A 20,822-nucleotide genomic window follows, 5' to 3' on the forward strand; every position below is an offset into this window, starting at 1 on the left:
AATTTTTATACCCCAATTTGGAAATTGGTTATGATAATTAAAGTATCCATAATGTATGTGAATTCTTAAAATCTATGTTGCTCACCTAAACTACGGTATGAACCATTTCATTTTAAATCAAAATGCTGATTTTTAATGAATTTTTATAATAATAATAATGCGAGGAGTTCTGAGGACAATGTTTACTTCCCGGGCTTTAACTTAGACGCTCCGCTTGGTGGGCAGCGCGGCCTGTGATTGGCGGAGCAGCAGGTAGCATGGGAGAACCAGCTCCTCATTGGTTCTCAAGCTGCTGGTGATGTCGCCTCTTTACCTCCGACAACCATTACATGATAATAAAGAATTCTTGTTCGCACTTATTACTAGTACACCCTTGATTCTCTTGTTATAAGGGTCCGTATACCTTGCACTATTTTTGGAAGTCATAGAAAATGTGTGTGCCTATCGCATGGTACACCTAACTAAAAATGTCGGATATGGCGATGTCGCCCCTTTACTTCCATGCGCCTCATATGTTAGATGTACTTACTTGAAAGTTGCAAAGGTAGCCAGAGCTGGCTATGGGTTCCTCAGGGTCCATATTTCGAAACACATACATGCGTGTCTTCTCCATCATAGCAAACAGCTCTGGGTTGTCTTGAGCCCAACACATGTCCCACACATCTTTTCGTTCAAACTTCAGTATTGATCCCATCACCTGCACAATAACATTATCTAATAAGAAACACACAAGGACATAAGGAGACTGCAAGAGGCCTGATGGCCTACACATGGCAGCTCCTGGGAATGAGGAATTGATCAACTACCCTCCCAATCCATAAATACATCTTACCTCCATTTAAAGCTTTCAATTATGTTTGCATCAACTACATACCTGCTTAATTTGCTTCATCCATCCACTACCCTATTCATGAACCATTTTTTCCCTATACCCTTTCTGAACCTTAATTTATCCATTCTGTACCCATTACTGCATTGTTTTAACATGTTCTCAGAATAAGTACTTTATCAAAATTTCCACTATTTATTACCTTAATCTATTTAAAAACTTTATGTATACCACCTAGCAATCTACATCTTTCCGAAGAATGTAAGTTGAACTTCTTTAGTCTTTCTCTGTACAGTAAATTTCAAAGACTTCAGATAACTGTATTAACATTACCAATAAGAATCCTGATCCTCCTTCCCTTGCTTCCCCAATCATCATCATCTGAATTGTAATTCCATTTTCAAAGAGTACTGTATTTATTTTTATAGGTAAGCAACTTAACATTTAATAAACTCTCCACCGATTATCTTTCCCATCAGTATAGTCTTCACTAAACAAAGCCTGATCTGAATTTTGGGACACTGTATTATCATCATCATCTCATCGATGCCTGCTCCTAAGAGAGGATGGCCACGGCAGAAGAGTTTCCAACTCTCTCTATTCAGGCACTCCCTCCTTGCCTGCTCAAAGTTTCTCACTGATCTTTCCCCCTCTCCCTAACATATTCCTGTACCCAATCTCTTCATTTCAGTGGAGGTCGTACTCTAACATTCCCTCCCCCTATCTCATTCACATACACCCTTCTGGTCATCTTACTCTCCTCCATTCACTCCATGTGACCAAACCACTTTAGTCTGTCACTTCACTTCTTCCACCACTCCACACTTCTTCCCTTCACCCACGTGACACACTCCAAAACGCTCATACACCCTTTCATTACTCATTCCATCCATTCTACTCACACGACATGCACTCCTCAAATAACTCATTTCCACTGCCTGCACTCTAGACCTCTGACTTTCATTCCAGGCCCATGTTTCGCTTGCATATGTGAGGGTTGGTACTATTATTGTATTTTTCAAATCCCTCTATACCTCCATGCTCACACTTCTGCCATTCATGATATGTCTCAAAGACCCTACCACCCTTCTTCCTTGCAATGCCCTTTCTCTTGTCTCTCCTTCTTTACCACCATGCTTACACATAACTGATCCATGGCACTTAAACTCATTAACCTGCTCCATTTCTTCACCATTCAAAATTATTTTGCATTCTTTTTCACATTCAATTCCTACTGTATTAACGAGCTATAAACTCAAATAAAAGTGACAAAGGAAATATTCAAATTATTTTTATACTAATGCAATTCAAGTTCATATATTATTTATACTGCTGGTTTTCTCACTGAAACAACATGGCATCTCCCCATAAAGAATATTTGTTATGCAACTATAAATCATGTTCCTAGTAAGTACGGTCACACCTCGGTTTACAAGCTTAATTCGTTACAGAATTTTGCTCACAAACCAAAATGAACGCACACTGTAGTGCTGAAAACATTAAGATCGCATACTGGAACACAAACATAAATGGACACGAGCACGTGGGTGCTATGTTTACGAGTGTACAATGCAGACTGCGACCCCATTCCCATTGTTTTCAGCTCTGAGCACTCTTGTCTTGCGGCGAACAAAGGGAACCCACGCTCGTGTCTTCAACTTGCACAAACATGATGCTCATACACCAAGTCACCACTCGTAAATCAAGGCATTTTTAGTGAATTTTTTTGCTCATAAATCAAAACGTTTGTAAAGTAAGGCCCTCTAAACCAAGGTATGACTGTACCTTCAACCTCTCTAATCCTGACTATTCTATTTTTATTACAATCAGCCAAAACAGAGTAAATGTGAGATGGCACTTCATAAAAGTTAACTTACTTCAGCTCCACTGCTGTCTGAAGATCGAATGTCCAGGTCTAAGAAGGTAAGTAACCCAGTAATATCAATGATGGCCAAGCGTCTGAAAAGTGATCATAGATACCTCATTAGTACTTTGATAAATTTATGTATATAGTCCTACTTACTGGACACTGTTTGACCCGTTAGACACGCAGCATTGTGGAACGTTACCAGTAGTCCAACAGCTGGCGTGGAATTGCCTTTGTAATATCAATGACAATGGACCTAACAAGTTTCACCAAAATGGCAGTGTTAGCCAAACACCTAAACCATGCCCAAGACCAAGCCCTGTCAGGCAGGGAGACACTTTGTCAATAAAGGAAATGGTGTAGTTAATGAGTGTAGCCAGTGTCACCTCTGTTGCAACTCCAACGAAATAGTGAATCGGCCAAGTACAACAAAAGATGGCAGCCCACAAACAGCACCTTCAAAACATTCCTTTAGCTGCTTTTACAGGTGACCCTTTACTGGAAACAGAAACCATAGCTGATCGAAACATTTGTAGAGATAAGCAGATGAAGCAAAGGTGACACTGGCCACACTCATTAAATACAATGACTCATGTTTACACTGTCCAGCTGACTGTAGACCCCTACAAGTAACGGCTCAGTGTGGCTTAGTCTTGGTCTCGCCTTGGGCGCCCCGCCAACACCACCATCTTGTTAAAACTTGCCAGCTCTGCTGCCGCCACCATCATAAGGGCAATCCCATACATGCTAATTTTAATGAACCACTGGCAAAGCTACATGGCTATTGGCTTAAATGTACGCAGAGTAACTCTACTCTGGAGGTGAAGGAAGTGCAGCAAAGGTAATTCAAATCTTACACTGGTCAAATATTCATAATTTTTCAATAACTTTTCTTGGAGTTTTTTCAATCTTTGACCAGACATATTTTTGCTGGATAGCTGGAGTTTCCAGATACCAGGGGCTGGATAGTTGGGGTGTTACTGTAGTTGTAAATTAAGGGGTACAGAGTCATCAATGACCCAAATATCAATTTCGATCGAGCAAAAAGTAGGTATTACATGTAGATAGGGAGAAACTCTGGGTACTAGACCCTAACTCCATTAACAAAATTTTACTGAGCAAATTGTTTCTCAGGGATGCAATTCATTTATATAGTGAGACCACCTGTACCAAGGTAAAAGCTAGTTTTGTACAAAGTGGACATATATACTTAATTTATTCTTTTATGGTTTTATGCCTTTCAGCAATATTTGGGAAATATGATATGTGGTTTAATAAATAACACATAGCTATCCATTCAGAAAAAAATTAAGAAAGTTTCACACTTACGAAGAATTACAGTTAAGTGCAAGGCGGTGAGGGCGGCATGGCAAGGTGTAGCGAGCTGTCAGGGCAACATGAGGTAAGGTGTATCGCTGAAGAGCCCCGGACTCTCTTCCAACGACTAGTATTCTCTCACTTGCAGTCATGCAGCATATGGGGTCATTGGTGGCCTGAATAAAAAAATAAAATAAAAAATATGAAGTGAATCGATGTTCTATTATATGGATGCCATTAAATGAGCACTGTCTACATATGTATTGCTCTATGTCAAAAATTTAAATGCATTTTCTCCATTATTTCTTGATTAAACCTGACGGGTTTCAGTTATCAAATACAATATCGCTGAACAAATTTTTCCCAAATGATGTAATATAACAACATAGTATGAAAAGATTAGGCAAAAATGCTGTTACACATTTTCCTAGGGTGGAGCCCAAGAATGCATTTCCATAATCTGCTGAATGCTGTGAAGAGCAACTAAAGAAGATATTAGAAGCTTAGTTGGGGACTACCTCTTTCAAATGTTTTTATCAAGAACATTTCCCAAAAGGTAAAAATGGTTTTGTCTCTGCAGGCAACAGGACCATCAGTAGAGATAGATGATATTTCTACAATCAACTATCAGAAAATTAGGACTATTGAGTATCATGAGAAAGATAAATATTATTTTCTGAAAGCAAAAGTAAAAATGAAAGCATATCACAAACCTCATATAGCTTGTCCCCTTCTCTAAAAATATCAGACATGCCAGTGGGAGCATCATCAATGTGGTAAAGTCTCTCCTGCCGATCTGATTTCACAGTACCTGGCATGAAAAATGTACGTATTTACCAAACAATCATTCAAATGGTCTGCCTGTGTTCATTATCCACTGCATGTTCCTGAAAAAAATATATACTTTCAATTATTTTTAAACATTAATTACTGCACCCACATTCATATTAGGGTTTCCTTCCCGGGATCCCGGCCATAAAGTTTTATTTTTTTTCTTCCCGGGAAATTTGTAAAATCCCGGGAAATCCCGGGATACTTTTTTATTACTTTTCTCTTATATCTGCTACAAAATATGAAAATGTATGAGAGAGAAAGCTCATTCATATATCAGATCATTGTTAAGCTGTTCATCATCCTTCACTGTTGTTCCTTCAAGGCCCAAAGGTTCATTCTCTCACTGCAGGCTTGGTGGGGGTCACTGAAGGTGGCCACTCCAAGTTAAGATCAAAGCTCAGTGATCTTAGTATTGACTGTTTGTGCTTTTTGAAATGTTATTTCATGAATAATTCTTAGGGTGTATGACTGCGTTTGCAGCTGTCTGATTTTTTTTTTTTTTTACAGGCCATTCCATACTCTAGTATTGAGTGTTTTGAGTCCCATTTCACTTTTTTTTGTTTACCATGTCTGGAGAGTTGGGCCTAAATTCCAAATATTCTACTTATGATTTTGTACGTGCATTGCAGAATTTTCATTGTTTTCTTCAGCTTTATTTCAATACGTACAATGACAAAATACCAGGTTATATCTATCATTCTTTTATTTCAGGGCATTTTAGAATTTTCAGTTTTTTGGTTAGCTTTTGTGGAATATGATGTCCAAATTATTTTACATGAATATATGCACAGGTTACTCCATAGTTTCATTTTCTGTGTAGTTTACAGTGGTGGGGGTCACTGGGGTGGCCTGTGCCACTGGCCAAGCTTCCATATGGATATGCTATTGTATGCAAAAACTCATATTCTATACATACAAGGAAACTCCATGTCATTTAAAAATACTTATTTCACACTTTCACAGGGCAAGTAACTACTTATGATGTATATACTACTGAGGTTCATTTACGAATTACGATAGAGCAGGAGTATTAGCAAACATTATCAGCTACGGGAAATCCTGGGATCCATATTCTTGCTTTTTCCCGGAATCCCGGGATGCTATAAAATCCCCAAAACAGGAGACCGTAATTCATATATTATTCATATTCTAGACAGAGAGGTTTACTTAAGGGGAGAGTCCGGTTTAGATCGGGGGTGCCATATCTCTGGTAAATATGCATGAATCGCTCTGATTTTTATGTTGTGAAGTATTGGCATCATTTACATCAACATTAGACATTGACCCCCATTCTGTCCCTCCTCCCCCTCCAACTACAACTACAACGAAAATTAAAAATTTAATCTCAGTCGTTATTATTGGCCCCACAACCTTCATTTTTCTGTGACTTAGAGACGTTATAATATGAAATGTTTCTTCGTCGTTAGATTTTTCATTTCAGCTTTTGAATTTGTTTTATGATTTTTTTTTTGTGTGTGTTTTTTTTTTGCCTTTTTTTGACCAAAAAAATATTAATATAAAATTAAACCAGACATATATCAAAAAACAGCGACGATGATTTGAAGAGAAAGTATTCCTCTGCCTTTTAGTCTTTGTTTCATTGAAATCAAGCTAAAACTGGCTCCAAGGTTAACGTTAGAAGGGGAATAACTTATGTTTATTGATGGATCGCGATCCCGTTAAAACACACTAGGAAGCTTTTTTCAGGTTTACTATGAGTTTTTTTTTATCATCTTCAATCTGCGAGATAGTTGCCAAAATGTAAACCTACCAAATATATTTAAAGTCATTTTTTTTATATTTTTGGGGTCTCCAAACCGGACTCCCCCCTTAAAGCTGTTACTAGTATTTTACATATGTGAAAAAGGGTACCACTCTATATTTTTTCCTTACTTGATCTACGAAAATCCTGCAAGAAAGATACTGACTGTCTTTAACCCATGCAGTGTCAACTTTGGGTAAAAAAATGGGCCATGTCAGGTTGCATTTTTTTGCATTAGTTTTATTTGCCCAAATAAAATAAAATCTCCAGAAATGAACAAATCCAGTGGTGACTATATTAATTTCATGTGATTACAGGAAATGATGCTTTCTTGCAATTCTTATCTTCATTATTTTCCCCATCTCAGAAGTCAAGATGATAAAAATACATATATATTTATAGAGTTTTGTATGATGTTATTACACTTTTTTACACACTTTCTTCATGTATATAGTAAATGATAAATACACATCACTTTACATAACGGAAACAGAAATATATGGAAAAAATGTAACATAAAAAGGTTGGATGCTTAATCCACAACAGTGGACGTGGCAAGGCGGAGTTTACCCTGCCGTAAAGCTGAAATAAACATTATGCTGTCTCCAATTACCAGTTCTCATTTCTGATTATTTTGAAGTCTATTATCCATATTTGTATGCTTAAGCTCATTTAAACACAGAAATAAAGCACCTGCAGAATATGCTTGAAATTTTGCGACAGAAGTACACCTACATTGATTTGCTCAACAACTATGCATAAAAAAAAAAAAAAACATTGCCTTTACGAGTTTCCAGTATCTTAGAGAGAGAGAGAGAGAGAGAGAGAGAGAGAGAGAGAGAGAGAGAGAGAGAGAGAGAGAGAGAGAGAGAGAGAGAGAGAGAGAGAGAGAGAGAGAGAGAGAGAGAGAGAGAGAGAGAGAGAGAGAGAGAGAGAGAGAGAGAGAGAGAGAGAGAGAGAGAGAGAGAGAGAGAGAGAGAGAGAGAGAGAGAGAGAGAGAGAGAGAGAGAGAGAGAGAGAGAGAGAGAGAGAGAGAGAGAGAGAGAGAGAGAGAGAGAGAGAGAGAGAGAGAGAGAGAGAGAGAGAGAGAGAGAGAGAGAGAGAGAGAGAGAGAGAGAGAGAGAGAGAGAGAGAGAGAGAGAGAGAGAGAGAGAGAGAGAGAGAGAGAGAGAGAGAGAGAGAGAGAGAGAGAGAGAGAGAGAGAGAGAGAGAGAGAGAGAGAGAGAGAGAGAGAGAGAGAGAGAGAGAGAGAGAGAGAGAGAGAGAGAGAGAGAGAGAGAGAGAGAGAGAGAGAGAGAGAGAGAGAGAGAGAGAGAGAGAGAGAGAGAGAGAGAGAGAGAGAGAGAGAGAGAGAGAGAGAGAGAGAGAGAGAGAGAGAGAGAGAGAGAGAGAGAGACCCTCCCCTCAGGACTGAAAGTTGGGAAAGGTGAATTTAGTAAAATTGTTAAGAGATATTTTTGGCTAGGTGATAGAAGAATTTAAAAAACAAGGCTGTGTCATTTTCTATTAAAGAAAGAATTTTGGGTGAGTCATAGAATAGATATGGCCCAATTTCAGGCAGAAATGTAAAGATCACAATTAGCAAGAGTTTGAAGACTCAGGTACCTTTTGTGAGCTGCCTCTTTTTCTTTGACAGAATGAGAACAACTGTAATGGATTTTTAGCATAGGGAGTAGAAAAAACATGTGAAATGAGTGCCTCAATTCCAGAGACAATTGTCTCTATAATGTGCTGGGCACACACAGAGACATCTCTGGCCTGGAAGCAGTAATCATTCCATAGGAAATTGAAGAAGTACATCCTTTGGTTATCCCACTGAGCTTAAGCATAATGCCTCTTCAGAGACTGAACAGGAATGATAGGGCAGAATGAAGCTATGAGGTTGCAATCTGAGAAGCTGAAAGGAGAGGAGTTTAATAGTATAAGCTGAAGGATTAGAAGTTAGGAGGAGGTCTAAGAGTGTTGAGTGTGTATCCAAGGCAGTCAGGGATATGTGTAGGGTGCTGAACCAACTGCTGTATATCAAAGAGGAGAACAGAGCTGTAGGTTTGTTCATCAGGCTGGTCAGTGTAAGAGGATAGAAGTCAAAAGGAAGTGAAAGGTTACTAGAACTCATTGGAAAACACTAAAAGGTACATTACTTATCAGTTCAATGGAGCTGTGGGCCTTGGGAGTCTTGAAATGCCACAGGTAGAAGTTCTCTTTTGAAGCAGCAAATACATAACTACTTGTCATTGCCAAGTAATGAGGTTCAATGTCAATGTATTTACCTGTAGAGGAAATAATATGCATACATAAGATGCTACAAATGCTTATATGTATATCCTTATTCTCATCTCAAATAGCTGGTTTCAATTAGATGAGGCTCACATATATGTTTCACTTAATACTGAGCTTACCAATATCTTGCCAAGTTTAAAAATAGCTACTGAAATGGAATTTGATACTTACTGGATTCTTATTATAGAAATTCTGACTTTTATCCATACACCTAGTAGTAACAAAACAATTCAGTCTACATTGTTATACTGTTATGTAACAAAAAAATGCAAATAAGAAATTTGGGCTAATGAAAATAAGAAACCAGTTACTTTTCTCAACCTAATGTCTCTGAAGCACTGCATAATATCTATGGGATCCAATTAACAGTATCCTTTGATTACCTTCCAATTTGTTTCCTTGATATCGTTTTCTATTTCCTTATGTGTACATAAATGAAGTAACAGGAGTAACATATTTATTTTACTTAAATATGATATGATGAAAGTGAGTTTCTATCCTGCCTCCACTTATTTAGATGTTGTAAAGTGAGTAGCAATATGAAATATTATGTTGTTGATCTTGGAGGCAGCTGTTCTCCAGTCTTGAAAAACATCATGAATAATTTCAGACAAGATATAAAATCTGACATGTTTTCTTTATCTATGTATATAGCTTTTGGAAATTATGATTATATAAAGAATACTTCCACATATTTGCTATGAACATTGCTTTTAGAAATGCATACTTATTGTATAGTAAGTCTGCTGTGTTAGAAGCCCTTGTATCATGTCACTTACTATCCACTGGTGTTCCAATAGCATTGCAGATGATGAGACCAAACTGCCCAGAGCCATCATCTGTTCGTACTGCCAACACACAATGTTCCCCAGATGCTGCCATTCCCATCAGATACTTTATATGCTTGATGAAGTGCTGTAAAATACCACAAAAAACTTTTCTTTACAATTTACCTTGTGTTAAATGAAACCTTCATCATGGTGCATTTTAAAGATCACACATTCAACATTTGCCTTTTCTTGTGTGTGTATTTACCTAGTTGTAATTTTACAGGGCCTGGGCTTACGCTCATGTGGTCCCGTCTCCGTATCTATAATTATTCAACTTTTCCTTGAATCTTTGCACACTCTTTGCCGATACTATTTCTTCACTTAATCTGTTCCAAACCTCTATATTTCTTTGTGGGAAGCTATATTTCTTTATGTCTCTTGAGCATCTTCCCTTCCTCAACTTTTTACTATGTCCTCTAGTATTCCTGCTGGAAGGTTCTTCTCTTAGTAGCAATTTCTCGTTATCTACTTCTTCCATATTACTCAATAGCCTATACATTTGTATTAGGTCTCCTCTTTCTCTTCTTTGTTCTAGTGTGGGCAAGTCCATTTCCTTTAGTCTCGTGTGTGTGTGTGTGTGTGTGTGTGTGTGTGTGTGTAATTCACCATGGCCTGATCACGTGTTGGACTCGTAATCGCCAGCAGGTACCCTCCCAACATGAGCAAGTGCTCTTTATCGTCGATCTATGGGTACTGCCAGCCTGAGTGGGCTCGAACCGCCACCCTGTCAGACTGTGAAGCCTGGCAGCGCAGCACTCTACCAGTTGCGCCACGCGCCATATGTGTATGTGTGTGTGTATGTGTGAGTGTAATGATATGCTCAATGTAGAGGTGGGTCAAAACTATTAAACACCAAGTAGATCAATCTATTAAAGTAAGAATTAATTTTCATACAAGGCAGATTATAGAGAACATATCAAAATATAATAAACCTCACCTCATTATTTTTGGTGTCCCAGAAAGTGACACAAGCTTCAGAGCGCTCTGGCTTGGTAAATGTATATACAACTGTATTAGAAAAAAAGCACCACCGGTAATCTGGACGGATATTGGCAAAGTAGATGAAGGAGTCGACAGCTAGGGCAATTCGCAGAGATCCTCCCTCCCATGAGCAGGCAGTAATCTGCTTACCAGGCACTTTCAGGGTTCGTAAGTGCTGAAGAAAAAAATGACAGTTAGGAAATCTTGGGGTTGCCAAGTGAATCATCATTAGCTGGTAACATTTAGGCATTATCTTGGAATGCCATAAAGATATCAGATGTAGCTGTCAATGACTGTCAATGACAAAAAAAAGTTATGATAATCCTATTCATAAGCTTTAGTGAAAATATGCTTATTTCTAGGAAATTTTTATAGGATTTCAAATCTCATGTTTAACAAATATGCAAGGATATATAAACAGATGAGCATTAAATGTACCATGATTAAATGGCTACCAATTGACTGAACAAAACAATGGTAAGGTAAAGGTAAAGCGGAGGAATACGGATTAGCAGTGCATAGTGTTGGTGTTCATCTTCATCTTTTTGATTCTTGAGCCTGTGGTGGATAATTACCCATAACACTGGGACACAGAGCATGTATGACATCCAGGTTACCATAGTTTACAATTCCCAATTTTCCTCAGATAATAATCTATCAACCAGCCAGAAAGGGAGGATGAAATGCCAGGTGTACTACGCCCAAACTGCCCAGGCCAGGACTGAACCCAGGCCTGAGGATTCAAAATTAGTCATACTAACAACTAAACCACAGAGGTGTTCTGTATACAAATGAAAGGAAGAGTTATATTGCAGAGTGTGTATTAAATCATGCACTTGGATTTAGAAATAATACCATAATTCATTTCAGCACAGTTGTATGGTAGTACATAGTGCCAAAATCCAATACCTCCACCTTGATTTCAGTTCCTAGAACATAATGACCACAAAGCGACATGAAATACATGCTTTCACATCTTCAGCATTTTAGGGATGACAAAAAGGGATAAGGGTAAAAGCCTGGGAGCCTTTCTACTGGTAATCTTTTCTTCCACTAACTTCTATATGAATGTGAACAATGCTCATTTCACAATAGTTTTAAAGAAAAGCCTAGCCCTTTGTTTATATAGTTTGATTAAAAATCATTTAAATATTATAACTACCATTATTACCTAAAGACCATCACAAAGCTATTCACTGAAATCCCACTTTAATCTCCTTTTGGCAATGCTTAAATCATACTACTCACCTCTCCAAAGGGATTATAAAACTGAACAACATTGCAGTCTTTTTCCCCAATGCCAGACAGATGAAGGGTGCCTGCCACAGCCATCACACTGCCATTGTGATTCCACTGACAGGCACACACACTCATGCCAGTATCTATCAATATAGGCACTGAAAATAGAGTAGATTTGTTACAGAGTGAAAATGGGAGAAAGTAAGGTGGGCAATGAGCGAGTTATGGCTTGTAAAATTAGTTTTCTCAAGATTGAATTAAGAAAAGGCAGTAGCATTGAAGAATACAAGGATAAACTATTACATTCATATGAGCAATATTAAAAGAAGTAACCTGCCCATTTAAAGCATGTACATTTTAATATTTACATTATTAAGTGCATTCTATACCATTGTTGAAGTGAGGCTCAAGAAGTCTGACAGTCATTGCATGTATTTTTCAACATATACTGGCATATATATATATATATATATATATATATATATGGATTAATATATTATCAACTGTGTTCTATATCTGTAAAAACAGTTTCAGCAAGTTAGACTAGGAGGAAGGAAACATGGGAGTGTTGAGGTGAGTTTATTCTGGACTAGTTTTGCTTTCGTTTTAGGGGAAATGAGTCATCTTGCTGTATATCCTATATACAGGAGGATGACACCTGGGCCACCTCAGTTCCCTGGAAGAAGCAAAAGCGAAACCAGTTGGGAATAAGCTCACCTCAACACTCCCGTGTTTCCTTCCTCCTCCTTTACCTATTTTATATCGTTATATAATTATATTGTAACTATATTGTTTACTGTATCATTTGTTGTAATAAAGTGCTGAATTATTTGAAACATGAGTTTGGGCATAAGCAAGATCAATATCAGCCTGGAAATGGTGTTAAATGGTGGAAATGGTGTTAAAGTGACTGGACAGGGATGTGCGGGGTCAGTGTGGTGTGTTAGGCTTAGAGGGGTCCAGATGACGGGCTGTGCACGGCCGACAGATTTCTGTTTTCTATTACCTGACCTCCCCTATATAGATCTTGGGTATATTTGGCCATTGGACACGAAGAAAACATACTAAACACCACAATTAACTGTAGCTAAAGTCTATACCAAAACATCAAACCAGGAGTGGCAGGAAACTTCACTGCCAGTTTTATATAGTGGTCCTTCTTTCAATGCAGCTTAAATCAGACAAAGTAGTTTCTAAATCAATCAATGTGCAACAGTCTAAGAGGGTTATTAGTGCAAAAGTACATGGCTCCTAGATGATTTGTAATTAAAAAAATAAAAAGGAAAAATTCAAAATGTTAATAGGAATTAGTTTACTTACTGTCATCACTTTCATTCCGCATAATCTGCATCCTTCCATTGTCATAACAGATCGCCAGAGTGGGACAATCAGGATCAACATAACCATTGCGTCCATTATACCAGGTAAGGCCAACAACCATGGCACCCAGACCCATGCTGCCCAGACACTGGATATTTAGCCGATTCTGAAATAATGGTATGAATGTTGATTTCAATTATTTTTTCTTCAATTCACAACCTTCCTGAAAGGAGAAATGATATAAATATTGTTGATTCAAAAGTACAGGGGGTCCTCGAGTTATGATGTCCTTGACCTAGGACATTTCAAGGTTATGATTTAACTGTCATAAATAATTTAAAAAATCATTATTTTGACTTATGACATTTGTGTCGTAATTATGAAATTAATGTGTGAACTAGTTTGCGACCGCGGTGTAAAGGCACTGTCACACAAGCTAGTTTCTCATGAATTTTCCACCAAAATTATCTCCCAACAATGTTCTGCCAAGAATTTATCCTCAAGCTTGGTTATAAGGGAGACCGTTGAACTCTGGGAAATATCAGGTGAAAAGCAAAACAAACAATAGATCCAGATGCTGCAGCAGTTGCTTTGTGGTGTTTGTTTGAAAAAACAAAAAAAAAAAAAAAAAGCGCATTTGTTGGCTCACGAATGGTTACCTCGCAGACAAAGGGAAAGTGTGTATTACAGGTTGCTCCCATTAAATGCTACGAGAACTTAGCAGGACCCAGACATGTGAGGCAGTGGGTATGCTTGGACAGGGCTCAGTTACAAAATTTACTCAACCTGGTTACTCCTAGTTTATCTAGCTTCGTGGAACTCATTGTGGTCCTGGAATAAACATGCAGATAGCTACTGAACCAATCAGCTGACACGCTCTTCTTCTTCTTGTGATCAAAACTTGCTGACTTCGTGAGTTGGTTTGTTGTGCCTTTGCTTTCTTTGGTTTGTGTTCTTTCTTCATTGACTTTTGGCCTTCATTATGTTTCCCAAGCATAAGACATAAGACTCTTTTGATGGCAGTGCTTCAAAGAAAAGGAAAGCTATCACAATGGACGTGAATTAGACATTGTGAAACGATCAGAAAAGGGAGAAACGGCAGACAATTACTTCTAATAAAGGGCGAGTTTCGACTTACATACAAAATCGGGTTACAACGTGTTGTAAGAATGGAACTCCGTCGTAGGTCGAGGACCTCCTGTACTGGATTTCTTTAACTTGAAGCAAATAATACTCACAACAAACCCCCCTGTATTGTCATACACATGAACTTCTCCATTGTGGAGTGAGAAGAGCAGCAAACAAGAATCAGGGGACCATTCTACACCCATGAGGTGATGGCCCTTTAGTTCTTTGCCCCAAATCCTGTTTCCATCCACACTTCCCACAATAACTGCACCTGAAAGAAAAAGAATGATATATCACTAGCTTATAAAACATCATTAAAAATGCAACATAAGTAATACACTTTTTATGATGACAGTATCTGAACTGTCTAATATTTACTGAAAGGTATTAATGCAAGATTAGATTATACCACTGATGAATTTCCCTTGGCATGAAAAATTTACTTTAAACAACAAGCTTTCTAAGGACGAAAGGCTATACCAACCCTCTACATACATATGGCAGCCATCATCACTAGACTTGGCATAAGGTAGAAGTCACAGAGAGGGTGTTATAGTTGCAGGTACGTAATTGCCTTGTAGTATTAAATATGGGAGTTCAACAAGACTATGTTCCTCGTTTACACTGGCCAGCTGTCAATGAAACTCTATCATCAACAAAGACCAAACACCCAAGGAAATACTAAACTAGTCAATCAAGTGCATCTCCATGCTGCCAAGTTATCTCTTCTGAACAATTCTCATTGAAATCAAATATTCTAATCCAATGAGAAGTTTTTTGGGGGATCCTCTTGATCTATTCTCTCAAGATTTCTTCTATTTACCTATCATTAGCAACATCCTGTTTTATTGGGACCTCCTACTGAGGGAGTGACCATGGCAGATGATTCTCTAGTTCTCACTATTCATGCACTCCCCTTTTGTAACAGTTGCACCATTCTTCCCACCTCTCTCCCACATGTATTCCTCAATCTTATTGATCTCCTTGATCACCCTACCTTTCCCTGCCCTTTTGCCTACCCTCTTCACATTCCTCCCATTTTGCATTCTTATAACATGTACAACCCCCCTCCATGAGGTATACTTTACCTATACCCCCACTCCACACTACACATTTTTCTCTCTCACATTCATGTAACACTGCCTATTCATATCTTCATTCCTCCTCCCATCTCACCTTGATAAATCACATGCACTCAAGCAACTTACTGCTACTACACATATCCTTGCTGTTGTGACTCAATCTATGTTCATGCTTCTGAGGCATAGACCAGGATCAGTATGATTTTACTGTTCATGAATCCCAACTCCCATTTTGCATTCTTATGACATGTCCAACCCCCCTCCATGAGGTATACTTTACCTATATACCCACTCCACACTACACATTTTTCTCTCTCACATTCATGTAACACTGCCTATTCATATCTTCATTCCTCTGTATACCTCTGTATCAAAACTTTTTCCTCTCATGATTTTTTTTATTGACCCTGACCTGCCATCCCTTCATTGTGTTCACCTCTTCCTCTATGCTCCAATACTGATAGAACTGTTCCCTGATATTTTAATATTTCCTCCTCTTTCTCCCCACAAGTTTAACTCGTACCTGGTTACACTTGTCATACATATTCTAGGGTGATACAAGATTAATGAATCCTGTCTTTTTCTTTTTCTCAAAAAAAAAAAAAAAAAAAAAAAAAAAGAGACATTATATTTTACAGCTATTAAGCTCATCTGCTACTTTTTTCAGCTCACTCTCATTTTTGGTTGATGAGACATTGTTATCTGAAAAGGAACCTACCACTAACAGCTGTTCCACACCAGTCATACTTAATTTTGCACCATTATCCCTTATTCTCACTATCATCTCTAAGCATATACACATCAATTTTTGGAACATCAGCAAACTCCTTCCGTTCTTAAGTTCTTGTATCAAAGGTTTTTCTAGATCCATGAATGTAGCAATGAAAGACTACAAAACCCAGTTTTCAAGTCATGGGAAACTGTAATGCTAAAGTAGCAAACAAAAAATGTCAATGAAACAGCAATTGGTCATTTTGGAATATGTATAAGAAAGGGGGAAATAAATTAACATGTTGAATTGCCTGAACAAAGCAAAGTCATCAACACATTTTTGACAAAGGAGCAAACAGGAAATGGACCTGGAAAAGCACTAACAGAGATTTGATGAATGAAAATGACTGTATCATTACTGGAAATCCAGACATGGTGAAGGGTGTAATAGTACTTAAAAAAAAAAAAAAAAAAAAAAAAAAAAAAAAAGATAAATGTATAGTGAGAGTAAAGTACACTTAAGGGGATCCCCCAGAAAAAATAAGTGAAAAAAAGGCAAAATAAATATTTTCTTTTTTGTGGTTAACTCCTCCCAAACATACTGGTTTTCTGTCACAATAGTTTCAACACAATATGGCAACACTTTTACCTAAAAAAATTCATCAAATGTACTAGTATACATGTTTAGTGGTTGTTTCTGAGAAATGTAAGCTGTTGTAATGCAAAGCAAAATGTCTATCTCAATTCTTAACTGACTGGGGTTTTTGATTTTTCCTCAATAACTATTGGTCCAATCTGAATGAAATTTCTACAGTGAAGTCACTATATAATTTCCAATAACTCGAAATTTTCAAGACAGTCAATTTATTAATTCTATTTAGGGAGGGAGATTCTCTTAAACCCAGGCAGAGAGAGGGGAAAAAAATGAAAAAGAAACACCTCAATCTTTTAGTGTTCAGAGAAAAAGCTGAAAAATTTAGTTAAAATTTTTTTTAATAAATTCTTGTATTTATTTGAAGAGGCTCATCCCAATCAATCCAAATCAGGCAATGGGCTGGCTGTTAGCTGTGGGCAGGGACAAAAGAATAAATGATTTGAAAAGAGAGTACAGAGTAGCATAGCAAAAATTCTTGTTAAATCATAATAAAATTGAGAATTACCTACCATCTTCATACACAATGCAAATCTTCTGGCCATCAGTATTCCATGCCATACCCCGTACAACAGATTTATTCCGATTATTTATCATTTCTTCATACCAAGAACCCTGAAAATAAAAGATTGCTAGATAGAAGAAACTAAAAGCTGAAATCAACAAACATCACTTTAAAGCATTTTAGTTCAAATCATATCAGTTTTTAAAAGACAGCAAAGGCAGAATAACAACACAAAAGAAAATAGCTCAGCCAAGTGAACCTATAATTCAGCAGCTGATGGGAGTCCTCACAACCATGACATTTCTCAGTGAATAGGTTCATAAAAGAAAGGAGCTTTTCCACACATATTCATTTGTTCTACACTTGAAAAAGATTGTAGGAAGTATAAGGACTTTTAAATGTCTTGTGTTAATCCTTTTTAACAAACTCTACTAACATGCAATCTTCATAAGTCCCAACTTACAAAGGTCTTGGGGGATATCAACATAGATGAAAAAAATTAATAATGAGGCAGCAGAAGTGTTGAGCAGCTGAAAACAGGAAGGCATTCCTATGGACGTTGGAGGCATGAAGATATTTAACAAGGTGCTTTTTGTGCTAGTGATAAAAAGGAAGTGAAGAGGGAGCATTATGAGGAAATAGCGAGTTCTCCCAGCCTTATACCAGGAGCAATGGAGTGGTACATGGCAGATGGAGTTCAACCTTGGGAAATGTAAAAAAATGGAGTTTGGTAGGAGTGGTAGAAAATATGAATATGATTATAAGATGGGAAGTGGGATAATATGCACAGGAGTGGAGGAAAAAGATTTGGGAGTGACTGTCTCAGAGAACATGTCACCAGACAAACACATCAACAGGATAATGGGACAAACTCTGAATTTGTTGAGGAACATAAGGATGACATTTGTGTACTTGGATGAGGAGATGATGAAGAAATAATAGTCACAATGATAAGGCCAAGGTTGGAGTATGCAGCAGTGGTCTGGTCTCCTCATAAAAAGAAGAACATAAGGAAGCTGGAAAGAGTGCAGAGAGTGGCAACTAAGATGGTGCCAGAACTTCAAGATTGGACTTATGGCTCACAACCCTGGAGAGAAGAAGAGAAAGAGGAGATCTGATAGCGGTGTACAGAATGGCGAATGGAGTGGAGCATTTGGACAGAGAGGGCCTGTGTGTGTGGAACGAGAGAGACACAAGAGGACATGGAAAGAAGTTGAGGGCGACCACGTGTAGGAGAGATGTGAAAAGTTTAGCTTCCCAAACAGCATTGAGCTGTGGAGAGAGAGAGAGAGAGAGAGAGAGAGAGAGAGAGAGAGAGAGAGAGAGAGAGAGAGAGAGAGAGAGAGAGAGAGAGAGAGAGAGAGAGAGAGAGAGAGAGAGAGAGAGAGAGAGAGAGAGAGAGAGAGAGAGAGAGAGAGAGAGAGAGAGAGAGAGAGAGAGAGAGAGAGAGAGAGAGAGAGAGAGAGAGAGAGAGAGAGAGCGAGCGCGAGAGAGAGAGAGAGAGCGAGAGAGAGAGAGAGAGAGAGAGAGAGAGAGAGAGAGAGAGAGAGAGGCTTGACAACCAATTAATCGCGTTGATTAATGGAATAATAACAATGGTAGCGCTTTTATTACGGCTGATATATTTGAGAGAGAGAGAGAGAGAGAGAGAGAGAGAGAGAGAGAGAGAGAGAGAGAGAGAGAGAGAGAGAGAGAGAGAGAGAGAGAGAGAGAGAGAGAGAGAGAGAGAGAGAGAGAGAGAGAGAGAGAGAGAGAGAGAGAGAGAGAGAGAGAGAGAGAGAGAGAGAGAGAGAGAGCAACAGGGTGAGGACCGCTACACCACTATTCCTCCCCTCCTACACAATGATGGCAGTTTCGCCCACTCCACCCTCGACAAGGCCAACCTCCTGGTTCAGCACTTCTCAAGGAAAATGAGAGTTCAGGAGCCAATGAGAACCCCCCTGTGCTTCCAAAAATAGTGAAAGAGACACTAGTGACAGTGCAGACGAGTGAGGCGGAGGTTAGGTCACTTCTAGCGGCTGTGGACGATAAAAAGGTAGTGGGGCCAGATAACATTAGCCCACGCCTACTTCGCCAGTGTGCTGCAGAGCTGGCCTACCCACTCACCACCTTGTTCAACAACTGCCTGAGATACAGCCACTGGCTTAGTGCGTGGAAAGAGAGCAGAATAGTGCCAGTGCATAAGAACTCAAAGGCCGAAGTAAAAAACTACAGACCAGTGTTGCTATTGCCGGTGCTGAGTAAAGTGCTTGAAACAATAGTGACAAAGCGAATCACCCAGCACCTGGACAAGCATCACATACTAAGCACGAGGCAGTACGGGTTCAGACAAGGCCGCTCTGCAGCTGACCTGCACTTACTGCTCTCTTCTAAGTGGAGTGAAGGTCTGGACGAAGAAAGAACTTCCGCTATAGTGGTGCTGGACATCGAGGGCGCGTTTGATTGCATGTGGCACGCTGCCCTTGTATCAAAGCTCTGCGCTGCTGGGATAGGCGGGCCCCTCCTGCAGCTCCTTGGGAACTACCTTAATCACAGACACCTCAGAGTTGTGGTTAATGGGCAGTCATCGGAAAGACAGCCCATCACAGCAGGTGTCCCCCAAGGAAGCTGCCTTGGCCCTCTGCTTTGGAACGTGTACATAAATGACTTACTCCATCTCATCCCTCCTGCTACGGCATATGCGGATGACATCACACTGTTCCAAAGCTACGGGCCGGGGGAGGAGGTGACCACAGCGGAGCAAATGAACGCACCATTAAGCCGCATCGCAGCCTGGGGAGTGAAGTGGCAAGTAAAGTTTGCCACTCACAAGACGCAGCTCCTCTACATCACGAGAAAAAACTCGGTCCTGCCCCTGACGTTCGACGGGAAGCCCTTGAGCCAGCAAGAGGAAATGGAGGTCCTGCGGGTCACAAACGACAGCAAAATGACCTTCAGGACACACACAGAACGGCTCACCAGGGAGACCTCAGGGAAGCTGGCTTCCCTAAGAAGAATGTCATGGCTCCTCGAGAGCAGGGGGCTGGAGGTGCTGTATAAGTCACAAATCCGCTCCTCCCTTGAGTATGCGTGCCTTGTGTGGGGCAGGGCGGCACACAGGCACCTCGCCCACCTGAACAGGGTGCAGGACCGGGCGGAGCGGCTAATAAGGAGCAGCAGCACAACCTGGGATCCACAACTGCAACCGTTGCAACACCGCCGAGATGTGGCAGGCCTGATGGTAATGTTCAAGGTGCAGCAACTGAGGCAGCCTCACCTCCAGGAGCTGTACCAGCAATGCCGCCAGAACCTGGTCACCACTAGGGCAGTAGCGTCTGCCCCCGAACAACTGCTCCAGCCCCGCAGCAGGACATGGCACTACCAGCGGCAGTTCCTGTACACCTACGTCGGCTTGTGGAACACTCTCCTTGCCTCGCAGCAGAACGTTGAGGGCATGACTCTGCAAGGCTTCAAGGAGTGTGTGCACCAGTGGCTAATGGCAGGTC

At 39.5% G+C, this 20,822-nt stretch overlaps 1 protein-coding gene across 3 annotated transcripts in view; it reads right to left on the bottom strand.

Moving 5' to 3' along the window:
• LOC126994526 (WD repeat-containing protein 35-like) overlaps positions 1 to 17,526 on the bottom strand; it is a 46,332-nt gene extending 28,806 nt beyond the window's left edge. For 2 of the 3 annotated variants that reach the window (XM_050853844.1, XM_050853846.1), the window contains exons 1-11: positions 17,345 to 17,468; positions 14,498 to 14,658; positions 13,260 to 13,425; positions 11,949 to 12,097; positions 10,657 to 10,875; positions 9,669 to 9,804; positions 8,751 to 8,879; positions 4,727 to 4,824; positions 4,026 to 4,189; positions 2,707 to 2,788; positions 530 to 697 (exon numbers count right to left, since the gene is read on the bottom strand). In XM_050853844.1, the coding sequence (XP_050709801.1) occupies positions 530 to 697; positions 2,707 to 2,788; positions 4,026 to 4,189; positions 4,727 to 4,824; positions 8,751 to 8,879; positions 9,669 to 9,804; positions 10,657 to 10,875; positions 11,949 to 12,097; positions 13,260 to 13,425; positions 14,498 to 14,658; positions 17,345 to 17,429 (1,557 nt within the window). In that variant the 5' untranslated portion in view covers positions 17,430 to 17,468. Of the gene's footprint in view, positions 1 to 529; positions 698 to 2,706; positions 2,789 to 4,025; positions 4,190 to 4,726; positions 4,825 to 8,750; positions 8,880 to 9,668; positions 9,805 to 10,656; positions 10,876 to 11,948; positions 12,098 to 13,259; positions 13,426 to 14,497; positions 14,659 to 17,344 lie in introns of all 3 variants that reach the window. The other variant, XM_050853843.1, reaches the window with a different exon arrangement.
• Between the last annotated feature and the right edge of the window lie 3,296 nt (positions 17,527 to 20,822).

Source organism: Eriocheir sinensis, unplaced genomic scaffold, assembly GCF_024679095.1.
Source record: "Eriocheir sinensis breed Jianghai 21 unplaced genomic scaffold, ASM2467909v1 Scaffold816, whole genome shotgun sequence".
NCBI classification, from domain to species: domain Eukaryota; kingdom Metazoa; phylum Arthropoda; class Malacostraca; order Decapoda; family Varunidae; genus Eriocheir; species Eriocheir sinensis.